Source organism: Cottoperca gobio, chromosome 3 (genome assembly GCF_900634415.1).
Source record: "Cottoperca gobio chromosome 3, fCotGob3.1, whole genome shotgun sequence".
NCBI lineage: Eukaryota > Metazoa > Chordata > Actinopteri > Perciformes > Bovichtidae > Cottoperca > Cottoperca gobio.
The window spans coordinates 4,700,353-4,719,087 of NC_041357.1; the positions used below are offsets into that span (position 1 = coordinate 4,700,353).

Genomic DNA, 18,735 nt, shown 5'->3' on the forward strand with positions numbered 1-18,735 from the left:
ACATTTTTACTGAATAGATCTTGAACACATCATAATTTACTCAATGCAACCTTTGTTAGTATTAGCTGTTAGCTCTGTCGTTTAGCCAAGCAGGACTGTGCTGCCTGGCCTGCTAACAGCTAACTGCTAACGTTAACTAGCTCTCTTCCTGCCGATTTCAAAATGGGTTTGTTGTTCACAATGTAGCATTATTACCATAGATCAGGGGTATTCAACTGAAATTCTAAAAGGTCCAGTTAGAGAAAATTTCCGCGAGCAAAGGTCCGGAGCATCATGTCTAACTTGCGTTATGAATTAGTGTGATATACATTGAAGTAGCCTAGTAGCTGTATCAACGTCTGCACGTAATCAACAACTGACTGTCAAATCTAATAAAGAAAGAACAATTTAAAAACATTTAGACAATATTTATTGTCACTTAACATTGAACTATACAGATATATATATTACTGTAGATATGTATAATGTTCTTCTCGGGCTACATTTAAAAATAAAATTGAGAAAATAAATAAAATAGCTTTTGAAAAATTGTGCATCTTAAAATAAAGTGCTTAATCTTAGAAAAATAAAATAAAGTGTAGCAGCAGCTTGAGTTTCCCTCAACTGTTTCACATCTTGATTTTACAGTCTCAACCAATGTTAGAATAAATCAGTCTCAACACATCTTAACAATTGAATAGTTTGACCCAGACTAGCACATCCTGGGTTAAACTGTTCTCTGTGGCTGATGATGCTGACAGGTGGCCTATTTGCTTTATTTTGTCACAAATCAAAATCACATTGGGCTCTGAGTGCTTATTTTTCAGTGCCCTCAGTTCAGACCTGAGTGGGTATGTTTGGTCAAAAATGTTGTGCTTTGCCTCATAGTGACGTTTTACATCACCACTTTTAATGAGCACCACGGTCTCTGAGCATATGATGTAGCACTGGTGTTGTGCTCTCCCTGTCTGCCGCTCACTCGTCTCTTCGTCAGTGTTTCTCTCCCTTTCTCAGTCTTCTCTCTCTGTATCGCTAACTCGTCTTTCCGTCTGTCACTCGCCTCTCACCTCTCATCTGTCTGTATTCAGAGTCGCAATGCTTGCCGGTTGGAATGCACAGATTTGATTGGCTGAGTAGCATCACGTGGGATGGCTTAACTCGCATGTAATTGGTCTGTGAGTTTCTTTGCAGGGGCCCATCCTGGGCCTTGGGCGAGGATCAAAAAAGGGGAAACAAGCAAACTACCAAAAAACAATAAATCAACAACAATAAAACTTATTTTTATAATCATAACCCTGCTTTGTAACCTGTAACCTGTAAGTCTGCAAATCAGTCACATAACCCAGGTGTTCCATCTTTATCTATATATTACTGGTTGGAATTACTCAGTTAACAGAATCAGATAACAGAATAAAAAGATGTTTGTTGTGGCTGCAGGTGTCCTGTGGAATCTGTCCTCCAGAGACAACCTAAAGGAGAAGCTGTCCAAAGAAGCTTTATCAGAGTTGACAGAGAAAGTACTGGTTCCTCTGTGCAGCAGCATCCCACTCAGCCCATCTGAGAGAGACATCTTCTACAACACCAGCGGCTGCCTCAGGTGACTCCACAGAAGAGCCTGCTCAACCCATTACCTTGCCTAACACTGTTATTTTGTTTAATGCAACACATGTTAATATTCTATGAGTTAGACAGTATCATCATGCCAAAAGTTTGAATTTGTCACATTTGCCAGTTAACACTATAAATAAAGTTTTCTTAGGCTGATGGGAAAGTCATGCTTTGCCGTTATTTAGTCATCAATCAAGGTATTTGAGAAATCCAAATGTTGACATGATGTTAGAAAGTCAGAGGATCTACAAAGTAATTATAGTTCACTATGAGGGTGACATGAGCATCTTTACCAAATGACATGGCAATCCATCTAATTGTTGTGGATTTCACTCTGAACTAAGAACGACCTGCTAGTGGCGCAAAGAGTTTAAGTCGGGATCACCAAATACATTTGGATCATCCTCTGAGAGCACAAATGGACCAACTGACTGATGACCAACTGGTAATACCACGTCTAGAGACCTACTGCTCACATGGATTTAGGGATGTCGTCGTGAGAAAATATTCCCACTAGTTAATAAACTTTTGTTACCCATTACACCCGACATTTTACAAGAAAGGTATCTGTCGATGAAGCTCAATATCTGTAGAGGGCTTGCGTTAATCTTTAATGTTGGATGGCTGTGTGTCTGGCCTCTCCAGTCGAGCTTTGGATGAGCGGCCCAGAGGCGGAGAGTCGCTTCTGGGATGCTTCTGAAAACCACCTCGCAGCCGCATTCGGTGGAATCCTTCTTGTGGTGCACTTGGCAAGGTGTGTGTGTAGATTATAGAACGTCAACACAACAGTTAACTAAATGGGTTTTTATTTCTATTTTTAAAAATCAAAACGACGATGGGGGCAAGTACAATTTCGTCAAGATCATATAAACCTAGTTCTTCATCTCAATCGTATGGAACTGAAGTAACGTTCAGGTTACACTTGCTGTGTGAAGCCTGTCTCTGAGGAGCTTCTTGACAGAGATAGAATCACATGTAAGTGCAGTAAGCTCAAAAAGAACCATCTTTCTTCAAAGTGGTGAAGGTGCTACTGAAGGGTGTTATATTCATAAAGTTCGTTTTGTGCTAAAACCAGTCAAAGATTAATTTTAGAAAGACAGCTTTACTGCATTACGTTCTGATGGCCTAGCCTGGGTTTTATGTCTCTGTCTGTGTGTATAGGAATTTGAGCTCTGTGAATGAGAGGACGAGACAGAAGATGAGAGACATGCGAGGCCTGGTGGACTCTCTGGTGTCTTACATTCAACAACAGGAGATGGCAGATGACAAGGTAACTCTGACCTGCACTGTAATAGCCGGTGACACTTCTATACACTGTAAATAACGATGTCTGATTCCAGAATCACTATGGTCATTACGGCTACAGCACACCACACTGGCAGACCCTTCAAAACATCAGTAGCTGTGAGCAGCAACCACCAAAGCTGGAGATAAAAGAACAAAAAGTCAAGATTACCCAAAATGAAAGTGACCGGTTGTCCGTACATACTTCTGTCCGTATGCTAGTTTAGGAATGCCTTGAGGGAATGTCTTCAAATTAGGCACAATTGTCCACTTTGAAACAAGCATGAATTGATTAGATGTTGGTGGTCAAAGGTCAAGGTCACTGAACCTTTTTTGTCCATAACTCAAGAATACATATGCGCAACGAAATTTTCACACAAATGTCTAATAGGATAAACATGATGAAGTGATGACATTGTGGAAAACAATGGATGTAAACTGCAACTTGACCTGTTGGCGGAGGCATACAACTCCGAGGCGGTAATTATTGCTCTATATTTTTCTCATTGACAACAAATCCTATGACCCAAGACCAAAACCAACATTCTGTTGTTAGTCCCACTCTCAGTACTTTCTGACTTCCCAACCGTGTCCATGTCACTCAGACCCAAGTTCATTGGTTTCTAGTAGGGATGTCCTTTTCCAAGTCCTTTAATATTGGCAACTGGCCGAGTCCAATCTTAGTGAGTCGCACAGTACAATCATTTTTCTCATTCACACACTTTAATTTTCACTTTTTGCATAGGAATCCAGTGGCAGCACAGCAACACTAGCTGGCTGCAGTGGACTGAACTGCAGAATTCAATAAAGACAGGGTTGGAATTTGATCTGCTTTATCTTAGCCGATCCTGATCCTTTAAAAGAGGCCTGGATCGGTCCATTACCAATCCTTTGGATTGCCTCAGAACACTACTTCCTACTGAAGATGTGAATCTTTAAAAGCTCACAAATGTATAGTCTAATTTTCTAAAAAGGTTCGGTCATTTCCTTATACAGCTGGACAATATAATTTATAGCAAACGTTACACAAACAGGGGGAAATAGTGTATTTGTTGGAGACCGTTTTGAATTTATACACACTTGGTGCTTTAGTGAGTATTTGTGGCAGCAGGACGTTGTATGTGGGACCGAGTCAAAATAAACTACACTGTGGTATTGAAGAAACATGTCACCAATTGCAACAATGTGGCTCATTGATGTGATTTTTTGGTAGCGAGGAATAAGATATATCAGGCTTTTAATACTTAGTGATATCAATTTATTGTGTGTTTGGCTCTTTTCATGACATTGGTTGTAAGTAAGAAAACATTAGAATACAAGCCTTATCATTTAAAGCACTGCAGTTCGAAGCAGCTTGCAATATTCGGTGGTGTTACTTCAGCAGGCAGCTATACTGGAATTGCGCTGAATCACGAAGGAATGTTAGCTTGTTACCCAAATCCAAACTTTATCTCTCAGTTCTTCATACTTTCAGTGGCTCACTATGAGGTACAGAGACCTGCAGGCCTTGTCACAGACTGCTCTACTTACATTCTTCTTCAGTCATTGTGGTTTGGCACATTTTATCAAGCCTTGACTTGAGTTAGGAGCACTGTCAACAGGCAACAGACAACACTTGCAGACACTTGGATAAACCTTTAACCAACTGGCAGATGATTGATAAACACACTGCTTCCATTAGAAATCAACTTGCACTCTTCCTGCATCTGATTGGACAAACGTGCCATGGGGGATGTCCTCGTTTTTTAAAAACTGAAAATACGGTGGCTGCTCTGGAAATGCCATATTTTATCTGCACTCTCCACCAAAGTCTGGTTCTGAATAATGTTGAGGAGAAGAAAAAGGTCATGCTGAATTGTGTTTTATTTAAGGTGTAGGTTGAGGGCTCATTGTTGACGGTGTTAAGACCATTACCTTTAGTTTGCTGACAGGAACACCTTAAATTCCTCTCAGCTCCTGTAATAAGCTGAGCAAAATCTTGTCCCCAGTATCCCCATTATGTAACTAACTCCCATTCGCTTAGTTCTGTCTTATTCTAGATTACTATTTAGGCCTTTAACAAATATTGCACATTCCGAGATTTGGATATTGCCCAAGTTCATATGGCAATTTCGATAAAAAAATGGTTTAATTGTTCAGCTTTGCTCATAGTGGTCTAGTGGTACGGCTTCCAAATACAACACCAGATGGTTGTGAGATCACTACCAGGGCTCCACCATTGAGCCCCTGAGCAAGGCACTTAACCCTGAGCTGCTCCAGGGAGACTGTCCCTGTAGTTAGTTCACTGTAAGTCACTCTGGATAAGAGCGTCTGCTAAATGACTGTAATTGCAGTGTTACTCACTTACGGGTGTTCTGTCAACCATTTATTTTAATTCACAATGAAAATAAAATGATTCACAAATGGGAATTTGTTTTGTATTGCATAAAAAAACGTAAAGTAGAATAATAGAGCTAGTTTATCAAAAAAGGTGCCAGAGGAGGTTCCCATAGCCCCTGGCCTCCTGTCATTTTGCAAAAGTGGACCCAGGGCAAAGTCATTTGAGTATCCCAGCTGTATTGGTTCTAGTCAGAAAATCCAATAGTGAAAGCAAGGAAGATGTTTTTATGCCTCAGTAACCTGTTAAACATTAGAGGACATCAGGCATTCAAATCAGATTCCATATGACCAGAGTAAAGGCTTGTTCAACCACAGAAGTTATTCATTTCTCCACTTTCACCCTCCTCTTGTCAACCTTCCATTTTGTTTATGTTTAGGGTTTGGAGAATTCATTGTGTGTGATGAGGAATCTGTCCTACCAGCTATACACGGAGCTTCCTCCATCAGTCCGGTTGCGTCTGGAGGGTCCATCCAGAGCCTCTGCCTCCAGGGACAGCGAGGCCATCGGCTGCTTTACTCTGTATAGCAAAAAAAACAATGAGGTAAAATTCATCACACATCATAAAATTACACACCCGAAACACGACTCCAAGCTTATAAGGGTTGACTGATTATTGTCTGCAAGATGTAGCATTTTTAAGATGACCGGACCCTTTGTCACAAGAGAAAAATGGTAGTTAAGGCCCTGTCACACAGTTCCCGTATTGCAGAAACGTATGCTGGCGCATATGAAAATTAGCATATAGGCCTACAACGTATATGAACGTATACAGAGCCTATTGATAGTGTATCACGTACTTATATAAAACGTATCAGAGCGAATGGCCAACGTATTCGATGAATGCCCAACAGATGCATAACGCATTCCTATTGTATTCCTTCACCATATGGCGGAAACGTATGCCGGTGTATACGGAATATCGGCAATACGCTGGTGTACGTTGTTGAACGCTGAGGCCATGAATTATTTTTGAGCATGTTCAAAAACTTTCAAAAGTCATCAAAAATGTCTTTGTTATGCTGTGTCTCAATTCACATACTTCTGTATTTAACCTTGCTGTTATGAGTGCGTTAGTGCGCTCATAACGACCAAAAGGTTGAGTGTGGAACGCTGGACACTTGTCACCCTGAACGATCACCATCTTGGCTTCGTAACGGAAGTGGCAGGATCAGCTCTGGTGAACACAGCACTATACAAATGAAAGTTATACATGGGTTTTTTCCCCTCTGATTAATAACTGTACCACTTGTCAAAAAGAAGCCGTCACTAATTCACGGTCAATTGAGCAGTCTAATGATTTGGTACCGCAAACGATAACGTTGCTAGCTAGCTAGATAACAGCGCTGATCGTCACAGTGTACGACATGGGAGTGTGCTAATTAAGACACAGCATTAGTCTTTCCACTGCTGCAACAATCACCAACTCTGGTTTGGTCAAAATAAACCCTACGAGAGTTTGTCAGAGAGTCTGAATAAGTTGCATATATAAAGAAGTAATAACTGCTGTTTCCCAACACTGCTTTACAGCGCATCCAGACGTGACACACCAGAAAGAAATAAGCAAAAAAAGGCATACACGTCTACTGGCAATGGGAAATTAGTCTTTCATCTATTTCTTTTCTTTCTATTTTCTTCTGTTTTCCGTTTTCAAAACCCTGTTTATTTTGGTGGAAAAGTGTAGAAGTGATTTCACTGACTGAAAAAGGCTGTCTGGTGGTTATTGTCCATTGCTTTTTACTGTATACTGGGCAACACAACTACATTTACAGATTAAAGGCTTTAATTGTCAAAAGTGGATAATGAAAACGTTTAGAGAAAGCTTTATGGCTGCTTTACTGTTTTTCTGCTTATTCTTTTACCCCCCTCATTATCTTTTGGAGTCTTACAGACAGCATCATCACTTTCCAACCATTTCTTATCCTGTTCTGGGATCAATCAATAACATACTCATTGTTTTCATGTCAGGGAACCAACTTATTTTGCCACTGGGGAGCTGCCTGTATTGTATACAGGTTGCATGTATCCAGGTCATATAACTGTCGTGTGTGAACGATGTAGCCAGATCAACTTCAGACCACACCATTCATGTAAATGCATCTCAAGTGCTGTTTGTCAGATGTACCTTCAGAATGTTTCAACATTTCATTGTATTGAGCTTGAGTCATTTTGGAATTTTATAGATATTTCAATTATTGAGTCTCACAAAGTCAAGCTTCAGATCAAGCCGCTGTTCTCTCGGGTATCTCAGTGATAGCCAAATAATAAGTGTCCTCGCAGATAGAAACCTTAGAAGTGTCCTCGGGTCCACAGGGAGGATCAGTTTACAATACAACACACACAACCAGCAGATCACATTTCTGCTTTCAGTAGCGAGCAGTAGAGGCTTATGTAGAGTAAACATGTATGTTCTCATAGTCACCCCGAGAGTGAGGACACAGAACCTGCATGACCTGCTTTTCCATGTGATGTAGCCTTGCATAGCCATGTTACATGGAGGCTGAACAGGGAGGATTTATATTCTGTTTTAGCGGGACCTAAAGATTGTGATCTGTCTTTTTAGCTGGCTATTACTGTATTCTACACACAAATCTCTTGACAACTTCTGGCTAGACTGCTGTGATACCCAATAGGGTCCTGCTGCGGGCCCACCTCTGACGTGTGTTAAACAGTCACCTAGCTACAGCCGATAAGAGCTAGTACAAGAGAAACATTTGTATCAGAAGAACGGTTAAAATATGATAAAAATGTAAACAGAATGTAATATATGTTGTTGTACAATAAAAGTGACTTCTCTCTCTTTCACCTCCGCAATGACAGCGTAACCAGAATCTGTCCATCCTGTCTGAAGTGTCCCGACAACCTAAGGGAGCTGAGTGGCTGTGGCACCCTAAGATGGTGGCGCTGTACAAGCTCGTTCTGCAGAACAGCGACAGTAGCTCCACCAGCCGTGAGGCTGCCATAGGAGCCCTGCAAAATATCACTGCAGGCGAGGCCAGGGTAGGACCTGTATACACACTATAGTACTACTACATACTATATTCCATGATTAGCTGAAGTCGTTGCTTTGGAATTTGATACTTCCACAAGAAAACCAACAATAGCGCACACAATGAACGGAGCAGAACTCAGGACAGGCTCATGTGGTGTTTGCCCCTCTCATCAGTGGTCGTCAGTGCTGAGTGGTGTAGGTGCTGGAGCAGGAGAGGATGCTGCCCATCTTGCTGGATCTGTTAGACACCGACAGTGACATGGAGCTCAGGCCTCTGACCGGCCTGCTAAGAAATCTGGCCAGACACTCCACCAACAAAGACCACATGGGTAAGACACACACAGATTTATTTTATATTTTGGCCTTTTGTTTTGTCTTTAATGGACAGAACAGTCGCAGAGAGACAGATAATGGGCCCTATTTTTGCCGTATGAATGAGCCTGACAAAAGTGGACCTTTCAAAGGTCAGAGCATGTATCAGTCCTGGAAGACAACCACCCTCGCTCTTTGTCCCTGCAGCTAAAACCATGGTGAACATTCTGGTGTCCAAGCTGCCCAGTGATGGCCATCAGAAAACACCATCCAGCGAGGTGGTGGTCAACATCTGTGGAGCCCTCAATCACCTGGTCACCTGCAGCTCCTTGGCAGCCCGTGACATCTCATACTTCAACGGCCTGCAGAAACTGATTGGTATCAAGACATCCCATGATAACAGGTAGGACTGGTAGATACTCAAATATCAGTGTATAATTGGTTAATATTTTTAGGACCTGCAGTCTTTCAGTTTGTAAGCTGTGACCTCTGTTAGCTGTCACTGACTTTACATATCCTGGAGCTGTTACTGCTCTCCCTTCTGGCCATGGGCCACACAAAAATATAACCTTTTGCTAATTTGCAGGTCATTGTGGAGTGTTTGTCTCTGGGTTGCTCCCCTCTGCTTATGCTCTGGTATTTCCTCCTCGTTTCTAACCGTCTGTCACTGTGTCTTGGTTTAGCTCCGGGAGTCTAAAAGCTGCCAGAGCAGCGTCAACTGTCCTCTGCAACATGTTTCAGTACAACAAACTGCACAAAGACTACAAACTGGTGAGACCCACAGCTGCTGATGCTTTTATATAAAATCATCCAAATATTGTGTACACAGCTGCAAACATGTCACCTTTGTTACATTACAAGACATTCGGCCCGGATGTAATTCCATTTCCACAGACAGAAGGAACACTGGAGAGAGAACCTCCCCCTGCTCATTTGATTCAGACATTCAGCACCTCCATATAGCCCAAATAGAATAAGCACATTTTTCCAAGGGTTTGTCTGTGAGATGGGGTCACCCCTAGAAATATATGTCCCTTTAACAGCTCAATGCTCCACTACGTCCAACAGCTAGCTAGTTATGCACTTTGTCTACTGCTTGTAATGGGTAGGTAGTGAACATTGGATTTAAGAAAAAACAACAAAAATAATCTGCCATTTACATCTGGAACAAGGTTGATGTGAGCTTGAGGACCCGAAAATATATTACAATATCAAAAAGAGGCTAAAATACTCCATGGAGCTGCAACTTTTGGTGATATTGTTGGGTCCTATTTGGACACCAAGCCTTGTGCTGGGGATCAACTGAACTTACTTAGTTCTACTTACTTAACCCGCTTGCTTGTTGTAAATATAACTTTTGACCCTAATCCCCCCCCCTACTGTAGCAATCCACATAGTGCAGGGAAACAATGAGAAAACCTACAGATCTGTGTGACCTCACATTGCTGTACATTTTTGTGTGCTGGAAGTGGGTGTTTTATCACTTTCTGACAGCGGAGCAGCCACAGGAACGAATCTCACCAGAGTGAACTTGGAAGTGCATTAATGCTCCAGAGTTTGTTTAACCTGCAACAGCTGAAGAGTTTGTGTTGGACAGCAGCAGCAGCAGCAGGGCTGTTATTTCTCTCAGTGCTTCTGGTTCCACACACCACTGATTTAACTCGGGTCTTTTCTTTTTACTGTGTTTTGAGATAAGTACTACATTCTTAAGTACATCCATCCTAAGAAATATGGATTACAGTAACTTAAAGGCTTTTGTCGTAAGTGTTTCAGTGATCTCTACAGAACTGTCACTGCCCTGTGACCTGACCTGAGCTGACCTGACCTGGGTAAACTTTAGTTCAGGTTCAGAAACCAGATCCCAAAAGCCTTCATTAAAATAGTTGACCCCCAGTGTTGTAAGACAGGCTTTCAGGACATTCCCCCAGTATGCCCCCGTTAGTGGTCCTGTTTTATGCATGATAGTGGTGTTTGTGATTCACTGTGTTAGTTTCACACGAGCGTGTATCTGTTTTTCTTGGCTGGGCAATATGGCAGAATGTTTTATCAAGTTTTTTATTTGTTATATCAGTTGATGTTGATACTTGTCATGTCATAGCTTCAAAGCCACAACTAAATTATATATCAGGGGAGGAACACAGAGGTCAACCTAAGTTCACTTTAATATGTACACAATAACAACAATTTGCTAAACGTCGGCCACAGTTTCTGGACTTGTCTTCGTACTGTAACGATGCATAGATTTCTGTTAATATGATTATGGCTGTACTGCAATTACATACAATGAAAAAAGAAAAGGTAAAAAAACCGAAAAAAACAGGGCTATGCAATAAAACACACTATTAGACATTATTATAAAATAATAATAATAATTTCATCCCATGTGTTAAAATTATTTTAGAATGGCAGGAAATGAGGCTTCACATTTTGATAGATCTACTGTCTTCTGTTTGTAGTGGGACAGTAACACTTGCGGTTCTTGAAGGTTCTTTAAACGTGTTACAGATACATTTAAGTCACAGTAACAACAACATTGCACAGTTAACATGTCATGTTACGCTGCTGCGTGTGTGAATGAAGACATGAGCCTGAAGTTAAAATGGAGTGCAGAATGTGTGGGTGTTGTCTGACATTGTGCTACAGACTTTTGTCTCCAGCAGATGGTTTTCTAGTCTACGTCTGCACACATCTGTTTTTTTTTTTATCACACTTGACCATTGCTCCTCTCTCTTCCCATTGGTCCTCTTCTTCCCTCCTTTGCTCGGTTCCTGTTTTAGCCTCTGGTCAGGCCTTATCTCAGGATACTTGGCTCCACAAATGCAAATATTTTCTCTGTAGCTGATAGCAATTAGTGTGTAGAGTTACATTCCACACATTGGGAAATCAGTGGTGATGCAATTTTTACTGGAAACATTCAGTTTTAAATTATTGGATTCATGACTATTATTTCTGTTAACTGGAAAGGCAGGATTCAGAGGAAGCAGTGAGGTAATCACTGCTTCCTCTGAATCCTGCCTTAACAGCAATAACAGCAGATGCACAATCTGTCAACCTGCTGTTACAGTAGACAGTAATGGAGTCAGGGTACGTTGTCTTATTGGTTTGATAATCCTCAGGAACCAAAAGGTTTTCTTCTTTGATTTATAATTATATACAAATATAAGTACTTTCCCAAAACGATCAACACATTTGAAACCGAGTCCCTCATTCGTTGGTTCTTGTTTTTGTACAGTAGTCATTTTATTATAATTGAAGAGGCTTTTTTAAATGATCATTGAGGAGGCATTTTTTCATTGTGAAAGCAGTTGTACGATTTGTTTCTCCAGGTAAATATTAATTATTTTTATGTGGTCGGGAAGCGGTTCTCTGGCTTCTTCCCGATCAGCTGACATCTGGGGAATCAGTACCGCCACAGAGATACAGGAGTTGTCTTCTAATCACACCATTTTAAAAGGTATTAAGTGATTTATTGAGCACTTTGGGACAGCACAACAGGCTGTAAATGACAAATGATCACCTTTTCATAAGCTAATATGAAATATATGTTTTCGCAAACAGTGGCTCATTTACACATTCAGCTACCTGCTTACAGTCTATTGTTGCTTTTTCAACAATTGTGCTGGAAAAGGAACAGTTCGGACATTATTATATCATCTGTCCAGTTAAAGAAGAAGGAAAACCCCATTTGCAATTATTGAAATTTGGAATGAAAAACAACATCTGACAATATTTCCGCATTTCTACTGCATGGCTCTCCTCAACTTCAGCCTCTCTGTTTTCTCTGCTTTTCCATTAGCAAAAGTCCAGAGTAGACGACCTGTTTATTTTAGTAGAAACCGCGGTTCTAAGCGAGCTGAGCCGATACTATAAGGTGGAGTTAAAACCCTGCAGACCACTGATTGGTCAGAGAGAATTGTAACAAGAATAGTCGCTAGAATTGTCACTAGCATGACACAGGACGTCCTGCACAGTCAATTGTTTTAGATAGTTAAGCTACATTCAATAGAAACTGAGTTTTTTATAATGGCAGCTCGCAAAGCTACGTGCAATTTACAAAGTTCAGACGCTCCTCTGTTTCACGCGGCATCTCCGCGGTGATCAGCTGATCATCTAACCTATACTAAGCAGTGGAGAACGAAATAGAGAAAAGCACCTAGTGGCAACAATTTGTTGAGTCAAGTCGAGCAGAGCCGTACCGTGCAGTGGAGACACAGAATAAGTAAGAACAAGTTGGTTTCCCCCAGCCCAGTTTATGAAGTTGATAAAGATCCAAAGTGAGTGGCTAACAAGATTACAGCAGCCTCGGCAAGAACACGAAAAGCAGCTCCTTTTATAGAGGGATGTTTTACCAATCTGCTGTGGAATGTCATGCTGGTTATATTAGAAAACACTTCTAATGCCTGCTGTGTGGGAAACATAATTGTAAGTGGAACTAACACAAGAAAAACCTTTAAAACTCCACTTACACAATTGCACACATGAAACGAATCCTTTACTTTTGTCCAGCACAGCGAGGACACCCTTCTCTCTACATACTTGTGAGGATCCCTGCTTTATCTCCTGAATACTCTCCTTGTGTCTATCACTGCCAGTGTCTGGCCCGGGTTTTGTTGAGTTTTAGTTCCTGAGTAAGCGCTCTCAGCAGGAATGCGAAGTATCTGGCTGAGATATTTTGGGTTTGTCTCTTGTGTGCCTTCTGGGAGGAATAAAAGAAGAGTTTTGTTATGTGGATTTGGCAGTCTCTGAACTCTGCTGTGTTCCTCCGGTATCACCCCACCCTCCCAAAAATCACCCCTCTCCCCAACACACACACATCAGCCCCCACCTAACTGAATCACCTGACACAGCAAACAAAAGCCATGTGTTTATCTGACTGCTGGTGGTATTACATTTGATAGATATCCTGTTGTTTGTCTGTCCTCGACCCAATCTCACACTTGCTTCACACTCTGGGCTGTGTTCATGAGTCACAGTCCAAAATCTGGTCCCAAGCTAAACATCAGGAAAACTACTGGACAGACTGCAATGAAATATATTGTTATACATGTCTGGCCTATTGTCAATCCCTTTGAGAGGCTCTGATAAAGCCACTGTACACTACCAACAGTTAAGCAATGTACTCTGTGGTTTTCGCATTACGTGGTGAAAACCCCTTGAAGCTTCCCTGAAAATGGTTTCTATAACAAACTGGAAGCTGGAGTAATGAAGTTAAAATAAGAGCAATGTAGCTGCAGAGTTTTGAAGAAGCTATAGATGATTAAAGACTCAAATATGCAGGTGAAAAGTGCATTACAGTATATGGAATCTCCATAAACAGATGTTTGCATATGAATGCAGAATCTGTTGGCAACGGGACAAGAGTTTGGTGTTGGAAGAGTTCTTGTATCCGTTTGTTCTCCGTGTAGTGTTAGTAAACAGTCCGTGTTGAGGGGAAAAGAGGTAGAACGCATCAGATATCCTCCGATTCTCTTTTTTGATCACAACATCATTTCTGTCACATGGATGTTGTATTTGTACTTTGTTGTTTATCCTGTACACACGACATCTATTGCACGTCTGTCTGTCCTGGGAGAGGGATCCCTCCTCAGTTCCTCTCCCTGAGGTTTCTTCCATGTTTCCCACTTTAATTATGGGGTTTCTTTTAGGGAGTTTTTCCTTGTGCGATGCGAGGGTCTAAGGACAGAGGGTGTCGTAACCTGTACAGCCTGTAAAGCACACTGAGACACATGTGTAATTTGTGATATTGGGCTATACAAACAAATTTGATATTGATTTGAAGACGATTTTACTTTTTATTAGCGTGTTAACTGACTACTACAACAATCCGGTTGTAGACGTCGTCTTTCAATTCCGACTCCAATCTCGCATTTCAAGTTGCTCATCGGACTGCGAACAATGAGCGTCGCACGGAAAAGGAAGTCTTGGCCTGGATATCCGCAGGCTACACCAGAACACCAACAATATTGCCCCTTTGCCCTGTTCTGAGATTGCAATAAATGTAACTGGGATGCTAGAAAGGTAATTATCTGAGTGCAGACCGAGCATGCAGCCAACGCTAGATGCTAGCACAAGCTGAGAGTAAATGTGTAGCCCAATCATTACGTCATTCTTTAAGAACACTGCTTTGCAATCGTTTGTAAGTATTTGTGTTGTGTCTTCGTGTTTTTCAGAAAGGATTTGCCAGACGAGACTTCACAGATGCCACCATCTAGGCTGCGGCAAGTTACACAATTCATTCTGAGCTTTTGATCTCAGGATCAAGGATGCTGTGAGAAAAAGACAAGGAACAGTTGGATTTAATGATCGAATTATCTAACTGATGGACTTAGAGAAAGAAAAAAATGGACTGGAGCCACTGGAACGATGGACTTAAAGTGTTTCCTCTGTCAGGTGTCTGTGTGTTTAACTTGGCTCAGCTTGCAGCAGATAGCCGGTGATGGCGGGAACTTAATGGTGTCCACACATACAGTGGACCTCACCCCCAAAACTATCGTATGCTTTGTGTATTAGTGTTTGACTAATGTGGTTTTTTGACTGATTCTAATGATTTTGAACTAATGTTGTTGATAGCTGATATATGATGCCCACATTAGAGAGACAGAAACCTCCATAGTTCAGGCACCACTAGTGATTTTGTGCCTTTCAGAAAAGTCTAGAAAATCCCATCACTGTAATGCAGCTTTTAGATCCAGGAAAATAACAAAACTTATGCCATATTACTCACAATCTAAGACGGTATCTAATGTCGTATCACAATATATCAATATAATATTGATATTTTGCCCAGTCCTACCGCATAGTATCATGTTCAATTTGTCACATTTATAACAAACCACGTCAGCAGTAACTACGTTTCTATATCTAGCTCTTATCATGATCAGGAACATGGCGGGCAAGGAGATGTTTTTGTCTCGTGCCATTGTTCTTGTAATGTATTTAATATTCAACAAGAGTACAAGACCAACAACGAGCGTTGGCGTACATGCTAAACCATTAACAAATAGCAGATTCAAATACGTCATCAGCGGAGTCTTGTGATTGGTTCGTCGCTGGAGGTGGGAAGTTGGCGGTACTGATTCCCCTGAATATCGATTCCTGTTCCCTTTCACACATGAGCACTTAGACTGCACGTGTGAAAGGGGGTAGAGAGACCGACAATAGTGGCTGGTGTTGGTCTGTCGGCCGGTCAGTCCGTCCACCCGTTTGTTCTAGAGACTCATCCAGACCCTGACTGTGGTGATGATCACGTCAGTTTTTTTATTTGTCTAATACTTTGGTTTATGGTCACATAACTGCAAAACTGATACATTCCCATCAGCCTCGACTGTACTTTATGTTTAGTGCTAATTAGAAAATGTTAGCATACTAACAAGCTAAGCTAAGATGATAAACATGTTAAACCTTTTCTGCTAAATATGAATGTGTCAGCGTTGTCTTTGTGAGAATGTTTGCATGCTGATGTTAGCACTTAGCTCAAAGCACCAATCTACCTAAATACAGCTTCACAGAGTAGCTAACGTGGCTGTTTGTTAGACCTTTTAACAAAGACATGTTGTTTTCAGATTTTAACCATCAAAGTTGTGATGCATTCAATTTCAATCACAGGTCAAAAAGTCAACAAATAAGCAGTTGGAGGAGTTTATCAAGTCACGTATTGAAATAAAAAAAAGGGGGGAAATTAAATATGTCAGGAAAAATGAACAGGATCAGATCCAGATTTCATTTAAGTTAAAATATGAGCAAATCATATCTTCTTGATTTGAGGTTTTGCATTGGTTTATCTGCCTAGTATGTACGTGTCCCTGCACAATGCACAGAAATTAATGCAATTAATTAACATTTGATAAAAGAATAACTGAGAATATGATGTGAGGGGTCACCATGGCAGTCTGAGAAAGTAGCGTCATCAACACTTCACAGAACATTAAATTATTGCCCAAACAACTGTTGGTTTAGAATTTGATCTCAAGACAGTGTGGCAGAAACCCTAGCACTAAATGTGGAGTCGAAACTAAAATGAACCAAAACCTGGTAACTATCCTTCAGAATATAGTATTTTAGGCTCACAATGAGGCAAATCATGACCTTGAAAAATACAATGTATGTGCAGTGGAATAGGATCAAAGATGGGAGAAAATAGTGTGTTATTAAAAAAATGAATCAGATACTGCTACTCTGTCCTATATAATTTATCGGCCAAACTAAATGTGATTAAAAGGAGAAGCCTCCCGATGTCTGCTGAGAGGTCAGTAGGAGGCAACGAGGGGATTTCCCTGGAAGGACGTGTGGGGGAGAGCTCTGCAACCTTCAGACCTGGAGTTTATGTGATGGAGGAAACTGCAGATCACAGCACTTATCCAGCAGATGTAGGAAGGGAGGAGCTCAGCCTCACTGGGGAACAATAGGACTGGATCAGCAGTGTGTACAACTGGAGAGAGGGGCTTCAACATAAAGACCATCCACCCCCTGAAACAGAATTAGTGAATATAAGACGTCTATAAAATGAACAGATTTCATTTATACTGCTGATAGTTATTAGATAGATCTTTTACATTCATTCTCTTCCCCTCAGATTTCAGGGCATTCAGCACGCTAAAAGAATACTTCACCAACAAAGCAACATGGGACCATCATCTACTGAACGAACATCATGCTGTATTAAAAAAGACTTGGAAGTAGATATTTAGACCATAAGCTCATTAGGAAATTGTTTACTAGGGAAATAAATCAAGTGAGAAGTAGGGTCATTTTCTCATAGACTTCTATACAATCTGACTTCTTTTTGCAACCAGTGGAGTCGCCCCCTGCTGGATATTAGAGAGAATGCACATTTAAGGAACTTCCACACTGGCTTCACTCTGCAGACCCGGAGGTTGCAGTTTGTATAATCCAAGTCTCATTTATCAAGTGGTAGCTCACTACTTCCCAAACACATGCACTTTAGCTAAAAGCTTACTATTCAATACACTTCCACATAAACAGTCTCACGCTTGTGCAGGTGCGCTACTTGTCAATGTAAATCCGAAATGTTTAGAATAGTAGTAGAAGTAGTGAACATGCGACTGGATAAATGAGACTTGGACTACACTGCATGAGTTGTGTAAGAGTGATACAGTTTGGCTGTTGTTAAATGCCCCCCCATTTACGTCAATGATATTCAAATGATGATTTTGTGGGTGATGTATTCCTTTAATCTGCACAGAGGAGATACATTAGATCAGAGACAATAGCATCTTTGTTTATGGAGTGTGCAATTGTTTTAAATGTTTCTCTTATAAATTGTATCCACTCATGTCAGCCAACGTACTGCTCATATGCTATTGTTACTCTCTACACTCACAAGGCTGTAATGTATCACCACTCAGAGAGTGTTGTGTTTACAGCCTGTTCTGACCCACCTAGTTGCCAAATAAAATTAATTATTGCTGCTTCAAGTTGAGTGTGTACGGAGCTATGAACATTGTAATGATAATACATATTATTATTGTTAATATTTGGCTGATTAATCTCAAACACAGATACTTTGCACACATGGGAGCTGACTGAGACATGTTTCCACAGTGGTGATAGATAATTTAGTATATAACAACAACTTCATTTAACTTAAAACAGCTGTTTCCATTTGATGCTCCCTTATCATTGTAATCCACTACATGTCATTGCATCTTTTAATCCACTACATCTATATGATGTATTATACCACATTCCTGACAGTTAAATGTGAATGCAATTCTATCATTTCTAGAGGCTGTAACTCGAGCAGAGGTTTGGCAGTGACACTCCGATGTTAAAAGATGACCAACAGTAGTGGGTAGGTACCGATTGTGGAGGTAAGATGTGGAAACAACAACCCAGTCATCAGTTCATCCACTGTAATCACAGAGCAGCCTGTGAATGTGTCTCTTCCCCCCTGACCTCAGAAACCTCAGCCTCACGCTGAGCATTCCTGACCTCAGTCACACATACCAGCAACAACTCCCAAACCTGCTCATGTCCACTAAGGCTGATGCATATAGAATACTATACATGTAGTCAATCAGTGACTGAGTGGATATTACTATATGGCAGCAAAATATTACCTCAGTGGGGGCATCGACAGGATGCTTAACGTACTTAACGACAGGAGGGTCGTTAAGTACGGCACAGATAGGGAAACTAGGCATGATTTCCAATGTTATTTTAT

General features: G+C 41.0%; 1 protein-coding gene across 1 annotated transcript; it reads left to right on the forward strand.

Moving 5' to 3' along the window:
- The first annotated feature begins 1,042 nt into the window (after positions 1–1,042).
- On the forward strand, positions 1,043–15,968 carry LOC115027406 (plakophilin-3-like). Its single transcript, XM_029460732.1, is given in 9 exon segments — positions 1,043–1,576; positions 2,749–2,857; positions 5,628–5,792; positions 8,069–8,248; positions 8,415–8,438; positions 8,440–8,569; positions 8,760–8,955; positions 9,236–9,323; positions 14,723–15,968. Coding segments are annotated over 9 exon segments (1,113 nt in total). The 5' UTR covers positions 1,043–1,397; the 3' UTR covers positions 14,765–15,968.
- The last annotated feature ends 2,767 nt before the right edge of the window (positions 15,969–18,735 follow it).